The 19,176-nt window shown below is 34.9% G+C and overlaps 1 protein-coding gene across 3 annotated transcripts in view; it reads left to right on the forward strand.

Annotated features, from left to right (window-relative positions):
• Window positions 1-11,317, forward strand: part of CNTN5 (contactin 5) — a 1,320,702-nt gene extending 1,309,385 nt beyond the window's left edge. For all 3 annotated transcript variants that reach the window (XM_023208001.2, XM_023208000.2, XM_023208002.1), the window contains 2 exons: window positions 3,141-3,309; window positions 8,541-11,317. In XM_023208001.2, the coding sequence (XP_023063769.1) occupies window positions 3,141-3,309; window positions 8,541-8,644 (273 nt within the window). In that variant the 3' untranslated portion in view covers window positions 8,645-11,317. The remainder of the gene's footprint in view (window positions 1-3,140; window positions 3,310-8,540) is intronic.
• The last annotated feature ends 7,859 nt before the right edge of the window (window positions 11,318-19,176 follow it).

The following is a 19,176-nucleotide window of genomic DNA, read 5'->3' on the forward strand; positions in this document are numbered from 1 at the left end:
TGAAAATGCTGGGGAGATAGAGTTAGAAAGGAACAACATACAAGCAAACATCTGCAAAGGGCCCAAAAGGAAGTCTTGTCATTATAACTGTGTTCAGCCAACCTTCATGCAGTGACTTCTCACTGAAACTGTGTCTCCGAGCTTCTATTTATCTAATTTCCATTGTCGTACTGATTCCTTCCTACCCATCCCATTGTGACTGAGCCTATAGATTCCTCACCCTGTTTTATGAAGGGCAGTTGTACCCATCAACTCTTCCCAAGATGCTCAGTAGAAGAATAGGCCTTTCTCTTAATATGAGCCATCCTTCTCAGGAGTACTTTGGGTATAACCAGCAAAAATTTATTCTGTTATATGTTTAGCACACTCACCTCAATATTCTACTGCCATCAAACATATAGAATAGCCATTTCCAGATCAAGCTTTTGAGAATAGCAATATCACATTTTCTATTTAGGATCATCTCTTTGGACAACCCACTGCTCTCCATTTTTTTTTTAATACCAAAATTTGAGAATAGCCTTGATACAATACATTACACAATTTCCTTTATACATAAGCATAGCTGTCATTGCAACTGTCAATCTATGAATGTCCATATTCTCTAAGAACTCACTGGACTCCTTACTGTCAATAACTATGTTTTACATGTCTTGATAACTCCTTAACCTTTTCATAGTTCTCATTCATCTTTTCTAAATCAGGATTTTTAAATGAGCCGATATTCTCTAAAGCACTGAAGATTAACTATTAATTTAATGTATCTTTTGACTTAGTAGATCTATATATATGTTTAGCACTCCATCTCCCTGGATATATTGTTAAAAAGCCACACTTAATCTGAAACTCCTTTTGATATCACTGATTTTCTTCCCTGTCTTTACCTTTTAATCCTAAATCTCAACTGATCCACAGATTTTTATTCAACTCTAGAACATTAGATATGCATTACTGGATGTATTTTTCTTTGTCATGTAATTTATTGAATCATAATAACAGTGTCCTCTAAAATAGTCACTCTCCTGCCAATCCTCACCAATTTACATACTTTCCCATTCCCATAAATTTGCTTTCTAATTACCTCACGTGGATGATCAGAATTCTAATTCATCACGATGCTCCATGCAAAATCAAAAGCATAAATACAGATATATTTGTCACATTTTAAGACAAAAGCTGCTTAAGGCATCCTCCAGGAAGTGTTCCCGATTTCCCCAATCTTGACTAAGTACCCACTTTGTGCATTACTATAGCATCAACTATATTTCCCACCGCAGTACATATCATGCTTCATGGCATTGTCTGCCTTCAATATTAAACTATAAATACCAGGAAGACCATAACCATGTGATCTTATTCTATGATGAATCTCCAGTATGTAGCACTCATGCCCGGCCTGCATGAGATGTCCAGTAAATGTTTGGTGATACTGTTATCAACTTGCATTTACACTGAGACTATAGCATCCTTTATAATAAGGATTTCAATAGATGCCATTTTTGCACATCACACTTAAATGGAGAATTCGCTTCCCTCCCAAGAACGTGAAGTAGATTTAAAATTAGATGAAAAATAAAAAAGGAAGTGAAATGGAGGGATCGTTTATTACTAGAATTCAGAGGGATCAAGTACATGCAGGCTTCAATATGTGGAAATACTGCTTCCCTAAAGAATTATTTGGGTTTTTTGTATGTAAGTTAATTCAAGCTCAAAGCACATTTTCCATAAGAAAATATACATCGATTTTTGTCTAAATTCCCAAGTCACTTCATATTGTATGATGCACTTGAAATATCAACCCTTTAACGGTGAATAAACAATGATGGCAACAGAAGGAGCAGCTTTCTCTTATTAAGTTTATCATGCACCAGGTCCTGTGCTAGGTATTCTACATGCACTTTCTCATTTTACTCCCCTAAAAACTCTAAAATTGTTATTATTATCTCTACCATACAGTAGAATAAATTGAAGTTCCAAAAATTAGTAACTTGCCCAAATTTTCCCAGCCAGGATGGTATAGGAGATTTCGTTTTCTTTTGTTATGTTTTGTAGGAAGTTGTTTTGTATACAGATCTGTATGAATACAAAGCCATTTTTCTTTCCATTACACACTTATAACACCAATTATGAAAAAGCACAAAAAAGAATGAACCTGAATAAAAATACATTTAAACACATCTTAACTGCTGCTACTTGACTATACCAAAATAATTTTACTTGACTATTTTTGGAAGCACATGAGTAATAGTACAATATAGTAAAAAAGCTCTGAAGTGATTATCAAATATAAATCTTCTGATGAGATTTCTACCCTAACTAGCCACATGGTCTTGTACGAGTCACCTAAACTTTATGGACTTCATTTTTTAATATGTAAACAAAGGATTATCCTGTGTCCTGATTTGCAGTTCCAAAATTCTGTTTTCCGTGCATGCATGTTTAATTATGATACCACAACAGATGTCTAAAAAGCTTTAGCCTTGCTACACAATATATCCAAATGCTGATTTTACCAAAAAGCAAACCACTATAAAAGTAAAAATTAAAAAAATAAAATTTTCACTTTTGTTTCCTACATTGTTAAGGATTTATTATTTATATGTTTAACAAATTTTCTCTTTAATCCTTTCAAACTATTTGAAGATGAGCTTTCTAAACTCCCTTACAATATTGTTCATTTCAATAACCAAGCATAACAGACTCTCCATGATCTGCCTCCTCTCTACCTACTTCTCTAGCCTCATTCCTCGCTATTGCCATATATCCCCTCTTCATTCCCTACCCTCATGCCATTGTTCCTTATTGCTTAGATGCAGTTATTCATTTTATCTTATCTCTTTCTGGAATTCTTCTCCCTTTCTCCAAGTGGTCCACTCTATCATATTTAAATATGTAGTTCAGACATCACTTCCTCTGGAAGGCTTTCACTAAACCCCTAGACAAAATTAAACTCTCTCGTGTACCTCCACGGCCCTTTTGTATACTTCTACTGCAGTACATTGCACATGCATTACATTTGCTTGTGTATCTGTCTAAACTGAAGGTCTTGTGCTTATCTCAGAATGTGACACTCAGTAGGTAGTCAATGTGTATTTGTAATCTTTCATATCAAATGTCTAAACCTCTGTTATTACTCATAGGTTTTTTATAGGCAAGAGGGTGACAGCAACAGCCAAGTTATTGAAACACAGAAACTTCAAGCAGTAGTACCACTCCCAGATGCTGGAGTCTACATTATTGAAGTTCGAGCGTATAGTGAAGGAGGAGATGGAACAGCTAGTTCTCAAATTAGGGTACCATCATATTCAGGTAAGTTTTGACATAGTAGGTTTAATTTGCTGACAACCAACAATTACAAGATGATATGAAAGTCATCAAAATTGAGGACGTGATAGATTTCATGGTTCAGAGATTTTGAGGGGTTTCTCCTCTCTGATTTTTATTTTAGCTTCTGATTAACATGAACCACAGTAATGTGCTCACAATTGCAGAATTTCTACAAATCTAGAAAGGAGTTGACATTTTCATTAGAATGTACGGATCTGTGAAATGCCCTTGCCTGTCCTGGTCTCAAGCAGTACCTTGCTGGCAATTTGGTTTTTGGAGTATGGCTTTTAAACTGATATTACACTGGTTTTGACATACCTATGTTTCTGTTGTTTTGATTGCCTTTATTGTTAGAAAATAAGGAGTTTAAAGGAAAGTTTTTAAAATTAAAATTTGACCATATTTATTGATTTCTAAACAAATTATAAATTTTATTGAACATTATTATTAGCAGTATTAATAATTGCTAGCTTTCACTGACCCTTATTATATGTCAGGCATGGTCAAAAGTGCTTTACATACATCATCTAATTTTAGTAACAATCATATGAGATAGGTGACATTTTTACTGTTTTGCAGAAAACGTTTAAGTAACTTGCCTAAGACCACACTATTACTAAGTTTCAGAACCAGGATCAACACCTAGGTATGACTGTTTCCAAAACTACATATCTTCACCACCACCATCATTATTATATAAGCAAAGGAAACACTGATTAAAGGAAGCAAGATTTTAGAAATTTAGAAGTAACCATTTTGTAGAGGTAGTCAAGAAAAGCAGCAAAAGAATTAGATATGCAAATTTCTAATTTTAAAAGTATTAGACAATTTTATGAGAACATTATATAACATTTTCTCATTACAATTAGTGGGTAATTAGGAACATCATTTGTTGAGCAATCATTCCCAAGCAGAATTATCAACCTACAGGGAAGTGTCCCGTCATGCTCTGTATGTGGCCCTGTGCTATTTAACTTATTCATCAACTGGAAATCAGACCAGAGGCATTGCTTGTGATTTCTTTTATGCCACCAAGTGAAATGGGAGATGAACACAGTGCAGAAAAGAATGAAACCGACTGGAACTTTGAGGAAAAGCTATTGACATAATACTTGATAATTTTTTTAACTTTTTAAGTTCAGGAGTACATGTACAGGTTTGTTACACAGGTAAACTTGTGTCATGGGATTTTGTTGTTCAGATTATTTCATCACCCAGGTATTAAGCGTAGTACCCATTAGTTATTTTTCCTGATCCTCTCCCTCCTCCCAACCTCCACCTTCTGATAAGCCCTATCGTGTGCTGGTCCCCTCTATAGGTCCATGTGTCCTCATAATTTAGCTGTCAGTTATGATACCTGATAAGTTCTCACATAAAAATACAGGATAAGGAACATTATTGATAATTGATAAGATTTGCATACCTGTAAATTAGATATTACATCAACATTAATTTCATTTTTTAAAAAACTGTACTGTGGTTATATTGTTAAAGGCCTTATTTTTAGGAACTATACATTAAAATATTTAGAGGAAAAGGTGCATCATATCTGCAATTTCATTTCAGATGTTTCAGAAAAATGGATGTATGTAGAGAAATAACAATAAAGCGAGAATGATAAACTCAACATTTAAGGAATCCGCGTGAATTCCTTAGTCTCACGACTTTTCAGTACACCTAAAAGTATTTTTAAATGAATAGTTAAAAATACAAAACATAAGATGGGAGAAATCTGACTTTTTCAGAAATTCTGGTGAAAAGATTTAAGAATTTAAATTTTATTGCGGTCACATGAAAATTTAATATACTTTATGATTCACTTATAAAAGTATAGTTTCAACTGCAAGAACAGTTATGATGTCTCTGTATTAATTATTTAACAATTGAACTGTTCAGATGAGGGTGCTGAATTTTCAAGAGCATCTTAGAAGACTATTTCCTGAAAAGCAAAATATACAACAACCTTTCTCTTGCTTCAGCACATCAAATTCCTAGACAGCAATACAGTGAGCATTTACTGAGAGGCCTCATCGTGTTCCTGGCATTAAACTAAGTGTTTTCTATATATTATTTTATCTTTCTAGCAATCTTTTGGGTTAGGTATTTTATTCTTCTCTGACTCTCTAAGGTTACTTTCAACTCTAACACAATCAGATTCTATAGTATTATCTGAATAAGATTAGCCTCAACCTTGGAAGTACTTATGATATCTTAATTCTCCCATTGATATTTTAAATTGTAACTTCTATGCCAAGAAAAAAATTATCAACTTTTATATTTCAGTTAATAACATTTTGGTCAGTGCAACCCACTTCCTGAGTTTCAATATGGGAAACTCTGACACTATTGTCTACCTTAGACTCAGACCCTGAGTCATGATTGGTTTCATTTTTATCATATTGCGAAAACCAAACACTTAAGATATCGAATGACTTGCCCAAGTGAAACAGCTAGTTAGTTTTATAGCTGGGGCCAGAACTTAGTCTAACATTGTTCTTTCTGTTGTCTTGTGGGGCTGTTTTGCTGTATCAAATTAACATGTTTTTGCTTTGTAGATTGTATTTGGAATTTGAGATACAGACCCTACTTAGCATTCTGAAAGTGAGATATTTTTATAAAAGTGTCATGTAAATTAAGATGCAGCCACTCTCAATAGCTAGAAAGGATGTTTTCACATTTTTTATTTATTAAGCATGCATATACGACTCCAGTGAGTCTTGTCATCTTGCCTTTCTTGTGGTTCACAAGTGGCTATATGCTTCACAATGACCTCATTTTGTACAAGTTGAAATATATGCAACATTCTCCAATATGTTGATTGATAAGTTCTAGTAGTGTATTAGCTGTAAAAATTTTCAAAGATTTACTGCTTTTTGCATTTGTGTGTGTGTGCGTGTGTGCACACGCGCATGTGTGTTTACCAAATTATTCTCTGGCTCTTAAGCATCAGGAAAATAAATTCAGACTCTATCTTTGCAACTAAAATTACCCCCCAAATCCCATTATACTCAGTCTAGTCAGAGAGGATTACCTTGACAGAAGATTCCAGCAACTGGGTAGTAGATTATATTATTATTATTAGGGTTTTAACTAAGGTCAATCATTGTTTTAAGAGAGATAATCCACAAGTATCTAAATCCACTAATTCCTACCTCTATTATTTTAAGCAAGTTTACAGCCTTTCTAAGCCCCAGCTCCATCTGTAAGAGGGGAATAAATAATTGTGTTTACCACATAGGAATGTTATGAGGATCAAATAAGATAACATATATAAAAGGCTTTGTACAGTATGTGACATACAATAAGCATTTATTAAATAATCAATTATGATCATGATGCTTCAGAAGACTTCTGGCTTGAAGAACCATTCCTGAAATTAGTATCTAAAAGTCACTTCGTTTGTGGTTATGTAGGGCTATTAAAACTGCTTCAGACTAATCAACCTTGGATCAGTCAGTTTAATCCAAAAGCGATTCTAATATATTAGCTGCATACAATGTTTTAGTCTCATAAAAGAAACTCTCCTGGTTGTAAGAAAGAGTGATGGAAGATCACCATGTTTTGCCAAGTTTGGCATGAGAACCTAGAATTTAAGCTCACTCAACTGAAACAGTCAATCAAGGACACATAAATAAATTCAGTAAATAAAATAATGTTACTAGATTTTAAAATTTACTAGAGTAATTATAGTCATGTATTTCTTAATGATAAGGATAAGTTCTGACAAATGCATCCTTAGGCAATTTCACTGTGTGAACATCATAGAGTATGCTTACACAAACTTAGATGGTATAGCTTACTACACACCTAAGGCATATGGTATAGCCTATTGCTCCTAGGCCATAGACATATACAACATGATACTGTACTGAATACTGTAGGTAATTGTAACACAATGCTATTTGTGTATCTAAACATAGAAAAATTACGGTAAAGATACAGTCAGTATAAAAGATAAAAAATGGTGTACCTCTACAGGGCACTTAACAGGAACAGAGTTTGCAGGGCTGGAAGTTCTGGGTGAGTCACTGAGTGATTGCCAAGTGAATGTGAAGGCCTATGACTTTACTGTACACTGTCGTAGACTTTATAATCACTATATACTTAGGCTATATTTATATTACATTTATAAAAACAATTTTTTCTCTAATAAATTAAACTTAGCTTACTGTAACTGTTTTACTTTATAAATTTTTTAAATTTTTTAACTTTCTTTTGTGGTAACACTTAAAACACATACATAATACAGATATAAAAAACATTTTCTTTATATCTGTGTTCTATAAACTTTTTAATATTTTTATATTATTCGCTTTTTAAACTGTTTTGTTAGAAACTAAGACACAAATATACACATTAGTGTAGGCTTAGCCCTAGGTCAGAATCATCAATATCGGTCTTCCATATCCACATCCTGTCTCACTAGAGGGTCTACAGGGGCAATAATACGCATGAAGCTATCATCTCTTGTGATAATAATGCCTCCTTCTGGAAGCCCTTCCGAAGGACATGCCTCAAGTTGTTTTACAGTTAACTGTTATTCTGTAAGTAGGAGCACACTAAAATAATTACTAAAAGAATAGGAAATACATAAGCCAAATAACAGGTATCATTTGTTACCATTATCAATTAAATACTGTACATTATACGTTCATATAACTAGCAGAACAGGTTTGTTTACGCCAGCATCACCACAAATATGTGAGTAACGTATTGCACTACGTTATAATCGCTACCACATTACCAGGCAATAGGAATTTTTCAGCTCCCTAATGGTCTCAGGGGGCCACTGTCAAATATGTAGTCCATGGTGGACTGAAATGTCATTATGCAGCTCATGACTGTAAATTATGAATTCGTATTGCCACAAGCTTTTGTTATTTTTGCTCCATTTTCTGAACTGTGCACTATCAAAATTATTTTATTTCTGTGTCTGAATTTGAAATATTTTCATCACTGGTGAAAATTAAATGTCCGGATTGGATGTGTTTGTTAGACATGACATCACCTTTTCAATACAATATCTCATATATCCTTGTCCCTTCTATATAACTTTGGGAACCTCAGATAACATCTGATTTTATAAATATAAAGAACACTCTCATCAGAAACAGGACCAATCTTGCACTCGTTAGTCTTACATACTAAAAACAATTCTGGCCTAGCTCAAGCAAAACCAAAATAATTTGCTTCATTTGATGCTTTTTTCACAGGTGGAAAAATCACAAGTGCTCAGTCGACCCTTCACACTCTCTCCACATCTTCATCATCAGTCACGTTGCTCTTGGCATGGATGATTCCTTCAGCCTCCTGGTGAAAACCACTGACTTAATTTGTTTTTGTTCGCTTTAGCTTGGTAACAGCAGTGAATAGAGTGTAGTATAAGTGGAGAACCAGGATCCTGAGATGAGCTTGAGCTTTAAAAACTTGGAACGATATACATGGTGAACTTACAGGAGGTTAGAGGGGAAATATTACTTATCCATCAGGTTTCTCTTTGGTTTTTGTAAATGGAGAGGACAGTTCTTAGTCCAGTAAAAATATGCAGATTGTATGTAATGAATTTTTGTAAGCAAAGGTAATTTCTGTCAAATGTATTCTTTGCCTTTTTAATATGTTTGGATTTTATTTTATATCTGATGACTCCGAGTGTGTGCCATCCATTTGTTAAGTAACTGGCCTTTAGCAGATCTGTTTCAAAACAAATGCAAAAGTGAGAATGAAAAGTTTGCTTAAGACTGAGTTCAGTGTTTTTCATTTTCCCTTTGGCTGAATATCTCAATTTCCAAACCAACAGGAAATATGAAAAATGCTTCAGTGATGTGGTCCATTATAAGATAAGTACACAAAAATTTTCTTGAAACATATTGTATGATTGCATAGTGAAATAGCAAGATTTGTCAATATGCTATTCTATATGCACCCCTAGAGCAAGTTATTAGGGTAGGGAATAAGCCATTTACATTAGTGCAAGGTAAATAGAAACTGAGTCCAAATGAATTTTAGTGCTATTGTTTTTCATAAAGTACTATGTTATCTAGCAGCAAATATAATAAATATTTATTTTTAATAACAAAAGATGGTTTAACATCACCAAAAAATATGATCACTAAAAACTGCAGACATGCTGCCACGGGTGCTAACTTAAAAATGAGATGAATATGGGACACAGCGTTTCCATTTCTTTACCTACTGCCAAAGCAGATGTTGAATTGGGTCCAAGGTTTTCTTCTAATTGCAAAAGTTTGCAAAAATGTTAAGGACAATGAAAATGTGTTGTGCAAATAATTATGCATAGTCTGTAGATTAAAATGGTTCAAGCATAACAAATAAATTTTGATTTTTAAAAACAGTTCCATGCATCACATACCACTGATAAAATCAACTAGTAAAATAAAGACAGTCTCTCTTGGATAAATTGAATTTTTAATTAAGCTGTGGAAACATGGCATCAGTACAGGGATTCAGCTAGTCTAGCCAGCTATGCACTGTTTGATTCTGTGGCTTGGGAAGTAATCCTTATTTGCTATTTCGAAGAGTCAACTTGAGCCTGAGAGATCTTAGAGAGTTGTTGGAAAACGAGATGAAAATTTTCTACTTGAAGATATCTTAAAGAAGTTCTAACATACATAAGGATGTGCCAGAGTTGGCATCATACCTATGCAAATGCAGGAAAGGACAGTTATTACAAAGTCATATGCCAGAGAAGAGCCTGGAAAAAGTATGGTTTTATAGGTGATGTTAACATGAGAACAAAACATAGTTTTATAATTTTATATACTTTAAACTTGTTAATTATATTTGCTTCATTAATAACAAGCAAAATGAAACAATATGGAGCTCAAATTGCTAGCTCTCATGGTTAATCCTTGTAGAATCAGAGGAGTGATTGAAGTTTCTGTTATGAACATCCTAAAATAATAGTTTCAGAGCCACAGTAAAAGTCTGTATGTAGGTTACATATTCTCTTGGTGGAAAATTATGTAAGACACCCTAAACAAACAAGAAATTAGTTAAAAGAAAGACTCAATCAATAGATATTATAGTAAGTACTACAGATGGTAAATAAGCCTGTAAGTAAGTAATTATGACCAAGTGGCCTTTCTTGAACACCTCCTTTAAAGTGGGAGAGGCTGGACTTTGCAAAAACAGGGATGCTAATTGGTTAACTGGCAAAACATGAGCTCTCCCAAGTATAGTGTAACTTTCATGAATGAATTGTGCATCTGGAAAAAAAGGCAGAAAGAATATTTTTAATGCAAAAAAATTTTATGTATTTCATGAATCAAGCTATTGTCTTCATTTTCCATGGTGATGTAAACCAGATTTAGTGAAGGACTTTAAGAATCAACTTCTTACTTACACTCTCAGAAAGCAAAGCCCGTAAAATATTAAACAAATAAAATGACAAATTTAACCAATATTTTTAATTAGCTGACGGATGGTACATATCTGACAGAGTATTTACACATAGAATGTCTGATGTTGTATTCTTACAGGAATCAGAGATATGGAATGTTTTTACTTAACATACACAGAATACGTATTTTGCATCATAAACCAATTTAGAAAACAGGTTTTCAATGTTTATGTACTTATGTGCTACATATCTGTTACTTTGTAGAAATCAGAAGAGCATTCTTATCAAGGTACATTATTTTTCAGCTACAGTACTGAATTTTTTCTTCTATGGAATAGTAACCACAGTCTTAAATCACTAAAGAGACTGTATTTTTATATAATGTCAATTGAATATGAAGAAAGCAACAGTCCTTATAATTCGAAATTTCACGAAAGCAAAAGTTTTGCATACCCAAATGAAGGTACTGTGGACCCCATGTCAAACTGTTAAATATACTGTGTACGATCTGTATATATACTATATATAAGGTATATACCATGTGGAAGGCACAGTCAAATAATAGTTCTGTGTACTGTACTTGTAACATTAGATCTTTTTAATAAATAATTCTCTTTTTATTGACTTTTATCTTCTCTCCTGTCAACTATATGAATGACATTATTTATTTTATGCAGAGCACAGAATGCCAACGATTATGGTCTGATTTTAACATTGAAATATCATTATGTTATGCTGTTATGATTTTAGGTTCAAAAATCTCCAGAAATGTCCATGGAAGTCCCAACTTGAAAATTTGAAGCTATATCAAAAAATAAAACAAGAAATGAAGCAAATACAGATGGGATAAGTTCAGGGTTAAACTCATTATTTTCTTTTCAGGAAAAGAGACTACATTAAGTCAGTTTCATAAATAATTTGCTAAATGCATACTTCTGCTTTTATTATAAACAGTTAATCCTAATCTATTCTAGGTACAATTCTCATAGGTATTGATTCTTTTTTTGTCCCTTAACCCCATTATACATCTCAACTATACCAATAATCACATTATAATGATTTGTTTTAAATGCTTCTCTCCAACTATCCAGTCACTGGGATTGCCCAGGGAAAAATATATTTTTCTTGGAATTTCTCTCACCGGTGTCTAGCATAGTACCTAACACATATCAAATGAGCAATACATTGTCAGCCTTAAAATTTCCTTTGAAATGAATGCCCCAAACCTGGGTAATCATCCGACACAGTTGGGAACCCCTATCTCCAAGTTCTGATTCAGTAGATCCGAGACTAGGAAATCCTTGTTTTTAAAATCTTCTCAACCACAAAATAATACAACTCTATTAAAGGAAATTTGGCAATATCTAGTAAAATTTTATATGGATTTGCCCTTTGACCTAGCATATCCACACCTAGGGTTCTATCTATTCCTAAAATATATACAAAAATATACAATTTTAAGTGGATAAAACAAGGTACAGAAGAGTGAGTGTATGATCCCTTTTGTGTAAAATACAAACACATTCACTAATATTCTGAAGAAGAAATAATACAAGCATAAACTAACGACTAATAAAAAAGTGTTACCGATTAAGGAGGGACAGAATGGGATGCAGGAACAAATATGCAAGCAAACTCTTTTTCAATGTACAGTACTTTTTCATAGTTTTGACTTTGGAACTACACAAATGTTTTAGATTAAACTTTAAACCAAAAGAAAAAAAAAGCAATCTCCTAACATTGAGAATAAATGGAAGTAAATGAACCTAAATATCAACCAAACAGCGGGTAAATTGTAATTTTTCTCCTTCTTTTAACTTTTAGATTCAGGGGTTACATGTACAGGTTTGATGCCTGGATATACTGCATGATGCTGGTTTGGGGTGTTAATGATCCTGTCACCCAGGTATTGAGCATAATACACAATAGATAGCTTTTCAACCTTTATAACCTCCCTCTCTCCCAGCTCTAGCGGTACCAAATTTCTTTTATTGCCATAATTGTGTCAATGAGTACTTAAGGTTTAGCTCCCACTTATAAGTAAGAACATGTGGTATTTGGTTTTCTGATCCTGCATTAATTCACTTAGGATCATGGCCTCTAGCAATATCCATGTTGTTGTAAAGGACATGATTTTGTTCATTTTATGGCTGTATAGTACTCCATGCCTAATATGTACCACATTTTCTTTATCCATGCATTGTTGGACACATAGATTGATTGATTCCATTTCTGTGCTATTGGGAACAGTGCTATGATGCACATGTAAGTGTCTCTTGTCTTTTTGGCAGAATGATTTGTTTTCTTTTGGACATACACCCAGTAATGGGATTGCTGGGTCAAATGGTAGTTCTAAATTCTTAGAGAAGTCTCCAAACTGCTTTTTCCACAGTGGCCAAAATAATTTGCATTCCCCTTAACAGTGCATCAGTATTACCTTTTCTTCACAGCCTCACCAGCATCTGTTGTTTTTTGACTTTTTAATAATAGCCATTCTAAGTGGTGTGAGATGGTATCTCATTGTGGTTTTGATTTGCATTGCTCTGATGATTAGTGATATGGAGCATTTTTTCATGTTTATTGAGCACTTGTATGTCTTCTTTTAAGAAGTGTCTATTCATGTCTTTTGCTCAGTTTTCGATGAGGTTATTTTTTGCATGTTCAATTATTTAAGTTCCATATAGATTCTGGATATTAAACCTTTGTTGCATGCAAAGTTTGTGAATATTGTCTCCTGTTCAGTAGGTTGTTTACTCTGTTGATAGTTTCTTTTACTGTCCAGAAGTTCTTTTGTTTAATTAGGTCCCACTTGTCAATTTTTGTTTTTGTTGCAGTTACTTTTGAAGACTCAGTCATGAATTCTTTCCCCAGGCCAATGTCCAGAATGGTGTTTCCTAGATTTTCTACTAGGATTCATATGGTTTGAGGTTTTACATTTAAATCTTTAATCCACTTTAATTTTTTATCGTAAAAGGTAGGGATCCAGTTTCATTCCTCTGCATATGGCTAGCTAGCAACATTTACAGATTAGGGAGTCCATTCTCCACTGCTTATTTTTGCTGACTTTGTCAAAGGTAAGATGGCTGTAGGTGTTTGGCTTTATTTCTGGGATCTCTGTTCTGTTCTATTGATCTATGTGTCTGTTTCTGTACCAGTACCATGCCATTTTGGTAACAGTAGCCTTATAGTATTGTTTTAAGTCAGGTAATCTTATGTCTTTGTTCTTTTTGCTTAGGATTGCTTTGGCTTTCTTGGCTCTTTTTTGGTTCCCAATGAATTTTAGAATAGTTTTTTCTAGTTTTGTGAAAAATGACATTGGTTAATAGGAATAGCATTGACTCCATAGATTGCTTTAGGCAGTATGGCCATTTTAATGATATTGTTTCTTCCAGTCCATGAGCATGTATGGTTTGTCCATTTGTTTGTGTCATCTATGATTTCTTTTAGCAATGTTTTGTAGTTCTCCTTGTAGAGATTTTTCATCAGCTTGGTTAGATGTATTCCTAAGTTGTGAGTGTGTGTGTGTGTGTGTGTGTGTGTCTATTGTAAATAGGAATACATTCTTGCATTCTTGATTTGCCTCTCCTTTTGAATGTTATTGTTGTATAGAAGTGGTACTACTTTTTGTACAATGATTTTGTATCCTGAAATTTTACTGAAGTCATTTATCAGTTCTAGGAGCCTTTTGTCAGAATCTTTAGGGTTTTCTAGGTATAGAATCATCTGCAAGAGAGATAGTTTGACTTATTTTCCTGTTTGATGCCTTTTATTTCTTTCTCTTGCTCAATTTCTCTGGCCAGTACTTCCAGTACTATTAGGTTGGTGCGAAAGTAACTGCAGTTTTTGCCATTGAATACTTTTCACCGCAATTACTTTTGTGCCAACCTAATATGTTGAGTAGGAGTGGTGAGAGTGGACATCTTTGTCTTGTTCCAGTTCTCAAGGGGAATGCTTCCAGTTTTTGCCCATTGTATGATGTTAGCTGTGAGTTTGTCACAGATGGCTATTATTTTGAGATACGTTCCTTCAATGCCTAGCTGGTTGAAGGTTTTTATCATTAAGGGATGTTGGATTCTATCAAAAGATTTTTCCACATTTATTCAGATAATCATATGGTTTTTGTTTTCAGTTTGGTTTATGTGGTGAATTGCATGTATTGATTGCATATGTTGAATCAATCTTGCGTCCCAGGAATGAAGCCAACTTGATTGTGTGAATTAACTATTTGATGTGCTGCTGATTTGATATACTAGTACTTTGTTGAGGATATTTGCATCTGTGTTTATCAGAGATACCGTCCTGTTGCTTTCTTTTTTCATTGTGTCTTTGCCAGGTTTTGGTATCAGAACCTAAATGGCTACCTAAATGCCCAGTATCACTGGCTTCATAGAATGAGTCAGGAAAGAGCTGCCTCATCCTCTTTTGGGTGCGATAGTTTCATTAGAATTGGTAATAGTTCTTCTTTTTATGTCTGATAGAATTCAGCTGTGAATTAATCCGGTCCAGGGCTTTTGTTGTTGCTGTTGTTGGTAGGTTTTTTTTTCCCCCATTACTGATTCAATTTGGGAACTCAATATTGGTCTGTTCAGGATTTCCATTATTTCTCAACTCAGTCTTAGAAGATTATGTGTTTCCAGGAATTTCTCCATTTCTTCCAGATTTTTTAGTTTATATATATAGAATTGTTCATAATAATCTCTAAGGATCTTTCGTATTGGTAGAATTGGTTGCAATGTCACCTTTGTCATTGTTGACTATGCTTATTGAGATCTTCTCTCTTTTTTCTGTGACTCTAGGTAGCTGTCTACCAATCGTTTTATTTCAAAAAAGTAACTTTTGGTTTTGTGGATTCTTTGTGTAGATTTTTGGGTCTTAAATTTGTTTAGTTCTGCTCTGATTTTAGTTATTTCTTTACTTTTGCTAGCTTTGGGATTTGTTTTTTCTTTTCTTTTCTCTAGACGTGATGTTAGGTATTCATTTAAGATCTTTCTCACTTTTTGAGGTAGACATTTAGAGCTCTATAGCTTCCTCTTAACACTGCTTTTGCTGTATTCCAGAGATTTTGGTATGTTTGCCTGATTTCATTTCTAAGATTTGTTTCTATTTATACCTTAATGTTGTTGTTTACCCAAAAGTCATTCATGTGAAATTTTTTTCTTTTCCATTTAATTGTGTGGTTTTGGGAGATCTTCCTGGTATTGATTTATATTTTTATTCCCTGTGGTCAAAAAGTACCATTGGTGTTGTTTCAGTTTTTTAAAAATGTATTGATGGCTGGGCACAGTGGCTCATGCCTGTAATCCCAGCACTTTGGTAGACCAAGGCAGGTGGATAACAAGGTCAGGAGTTCGAGACCAGTCTGACCAACATGGTGAAATCCTGTCTCTACTAAAAATATAAAAATTAGCCAGGCATGGTGGCGTACATCTGTAATCCCAGCTACTCAGGAGGTTGAGGCAGGAGAATCATTTGAACCTGGGAGGCGGAGTTTGCAGTGAGCCGAGATCGCACCACTGCACTCCAACCGGGGCAACAGAGTGAGACTTTGTCTCAAAAAAAAAAAAATATGTGCTGTTACTTGCTTCATGGCTGAGCATGTGGCTGATCCTGAATTATGTTCCATGTGCAGATAAGAAGAATGTATATTCTGCGGTTGATGGGTGGACTATTCTGTGTATGTCTATTCAGTCCAATCGGTCAGCTGTCGAGTTTGAAGTACAGAATTTGTTAGTTTTCTGCCTCAATGATCTAATACTGACAATGAGATGTTGAAGTCCCCCGCTATTAGGGTGTGGATAAGTCTTTTTGTCGGTCTAAAATTACTTGCTTTATGAATCTGGGTGCTCCAATATTGGATATATATATGCTCAGGTCAGTTAAGTCTTCTTGAACTCTTTATGTAATTCTTACCTTTGTTTTTTTACTCTTGTTAAATTTTCTTTTATCAGATAAAGAATAGTGACTCTTCCTCTTTTTTATATTTCATTTTCATGTTAGCTCTTTCTCCAACCCTTTGAGTTTATAAGTGTTGTTATATGTTAGATGGGCCTCTTGAAAACAGGAGATAGAAAGGTCTTATTTTACTATCCATCTTGCCACTCTGTGGCTTTTAAGTTGGGTACTTAGACTGTTTCCATCCAAGGTTAATATTGATATGTGACATTTTGATTCTGTTGTGAAGTTGATAACTGAATCCTTTGCAGTTTCTATTGTGTGGTTGCTTTATAGGGTGTTTGGGTTATGTACTTAGGTGTGTTTTTGTGGTAGCAGGTACCATTCTTTCATTTCTTATGAGTAGTGCTTATGTTTAAACTTCTTAAGGATTTCTTGTAAGGCTGGTCTAGTAATAACAAATTATCTTATTGCTTAATTGGAAAAGATTTTATTTCTCTTTACTTATGAAGCTTAGTTTGGTTGCATATTAAATTCCTAATTGGAACTTCTTTAAGAATGCTAAAAATAAGTTTCTAATTTCTACTGGCTTGTAACCTTTCTGCTGAAAAGTCTGTTAGCCTGATAGAGTTCCCTTTGTAAATGATCTGACCTTTTTCTCCAGCTGTCTTTAAGATCCAAACTTTTTCTTCAGGTGCCCTTTTCTTTAGCATTGAACCTGGAGAGTCTAGGGACTATATCCCTTGGTGATGCTCGTGCTTTATAGTTTCTTGCAGGTGTTCTCTTGATTTCTTGTATCTGGATGTCTGTCTCTCTAGCAAAATTAAGAAAATGTTCTTGAGTTATCCCCTCAAATGTGTTTTACAAGGTATTTGTTTTTTCTCCTTCTCTCTCAGTAATGCCAACAACTAATAGGTTTGGTCACTTTACATAATCCCTTATTTTTCAAAGACTTTTAAATTCTTTTTAATTTTTGTGTGACTGGGTTAGTTCAAAAGTCCAGTCTTCAAACTAAAATTCTTTTTTCTGCTTTGTCCAGTTTATCAGTAAAGATTTCAACTGTATTTTCAAATTCCTTAACTGAGTTTTTCAATTCCAGAAACTCTAATTTATTTTTAAGATGTTTATCTTTTGTTTCTTGGATTGCTTTAGAAGCATTATTTGTGTCAATTTTGCAACCTTGTTTTAGATCTCATTAAGCTTTCTTACAATCTATGTTTTAAATTCTTTATCTGTCATTTTTGAGTTTCCATTTTGGTTAGGAAGCATTACTGGAGAGCTAGTGTCATCCGTTAGTGGTGTCAGATGATTGAGATTTTTCATAGCACCAGAATTTTTGCACTGGTTTCTTCTCATCTGAAGATACTGTCACTTCTAATTTTTAAAATTATTTTCATATGACTAGCAATTTTTTATGTTCCCTATTTTTTCTTTTTGTTTTTCACTTTCCTTTTTCCCCCTCCCTAGGGGGTTACAACTGTAGAGAATGTTGGATAAGGTCTTCTGGCTTTGCTTCTGTAGCCCTATGCACTTGTTTCAGCAGGTTTTATATTGAGCTATGCAGTTTTACCTACAAACCCATAGATGGTGGTTATAGGTAAAACCCAGCTGTGGTCAATGTGGATTGTATATATTTGATCTTTGTTTACTGACAAAAGTTCTGTTGTCTCAGGTAATGAGCTGATTCATGAAATGCAATGGGCTGAGCGCCCTGATCAGCCCTGGGAGTGTGGGGTCCACACTGCACGTGACCTGTATGCATCGCACTTATGCATACAGGTCTCCCAGTGGCAGGCACAACACTTACACTGAGGGAGAACCCAGTGGGTGGCCACCAAATACGCAGAGATGTGCCTAGGCATGGAGCTGGGAAAACTTCTCAACCCCAAATTCTCTGCACAGGGATGGTAGTGGTGGCCTAAACTCCTAATCCAGGAGAGTGGATGCTCTGGATGCCTGAACTTCTTCCTGGGTATGAAGCAGAGAGAGCTTCCCTGCACCATGAGCTATACCCAGGAAGGTTAGGGTGGGTCAGGCTGCTGAACCAGGTGAACAGGTGCTAAAAATGCCTGGAGATCTGCCTGCACACAAGGCAGAGGGGGGCCCCTGCACCACAATCTATGCCCAGGAAGGGTAAGATAACTCAGGCTACTGGTCCAGGCAAGTGAGTGATCCAAACGCCTGGATTTCTGCCTAGGGTTAGAGCAAAGAGGGCCTTACTACACCACAATCTCAGTGGAGCAGGCTGGGCACCCAGCAATGGCATACTCAGTCCAGTGCCAGTTTACCAAGCTGGCTCTGGTTGCGAGGCTTGCCACCAAGGAGAAACTGCAGCTAAAGGAACTCTTCTCCTACCTCAGGCTTCTTATGTGGGAGGGCACTACTCCAGCATCTACTGCTAAAGTGCTTTCCACAGTTCTGACTGTGAAGGGCCCTACCCTGCTCCAGAGTGGGTGCCCCAACCTCAGGCCTGAAGTGAAAATACCTCTGCAGCTATGCTGTTGGATTGTAAAAGAATGGCTTTATATGCACCTGGAATTAATTTAAAATTGTGTGTGTGTGTGTGTGTGTGTGTGTGTGTGTGTGTGTGTGTGTGT

This window comes from Piliocolobus tephrosceles, chromosome 13 (genome assembly GCF_002776525.5).
Source record: "Piliocolobus tephrosceles isolate RC106 chromosome 13, ASM277652v3, whole genome shotgun sequence".
In the NCBI taxonomy this organism is placed as follows: domain Eukaryota; kingdom Metazoa; phylum Chordata; class Mammalia; order Primates; family Cercopithecidae; genus Piliocolobus; species Piliocolobus tephrosceles.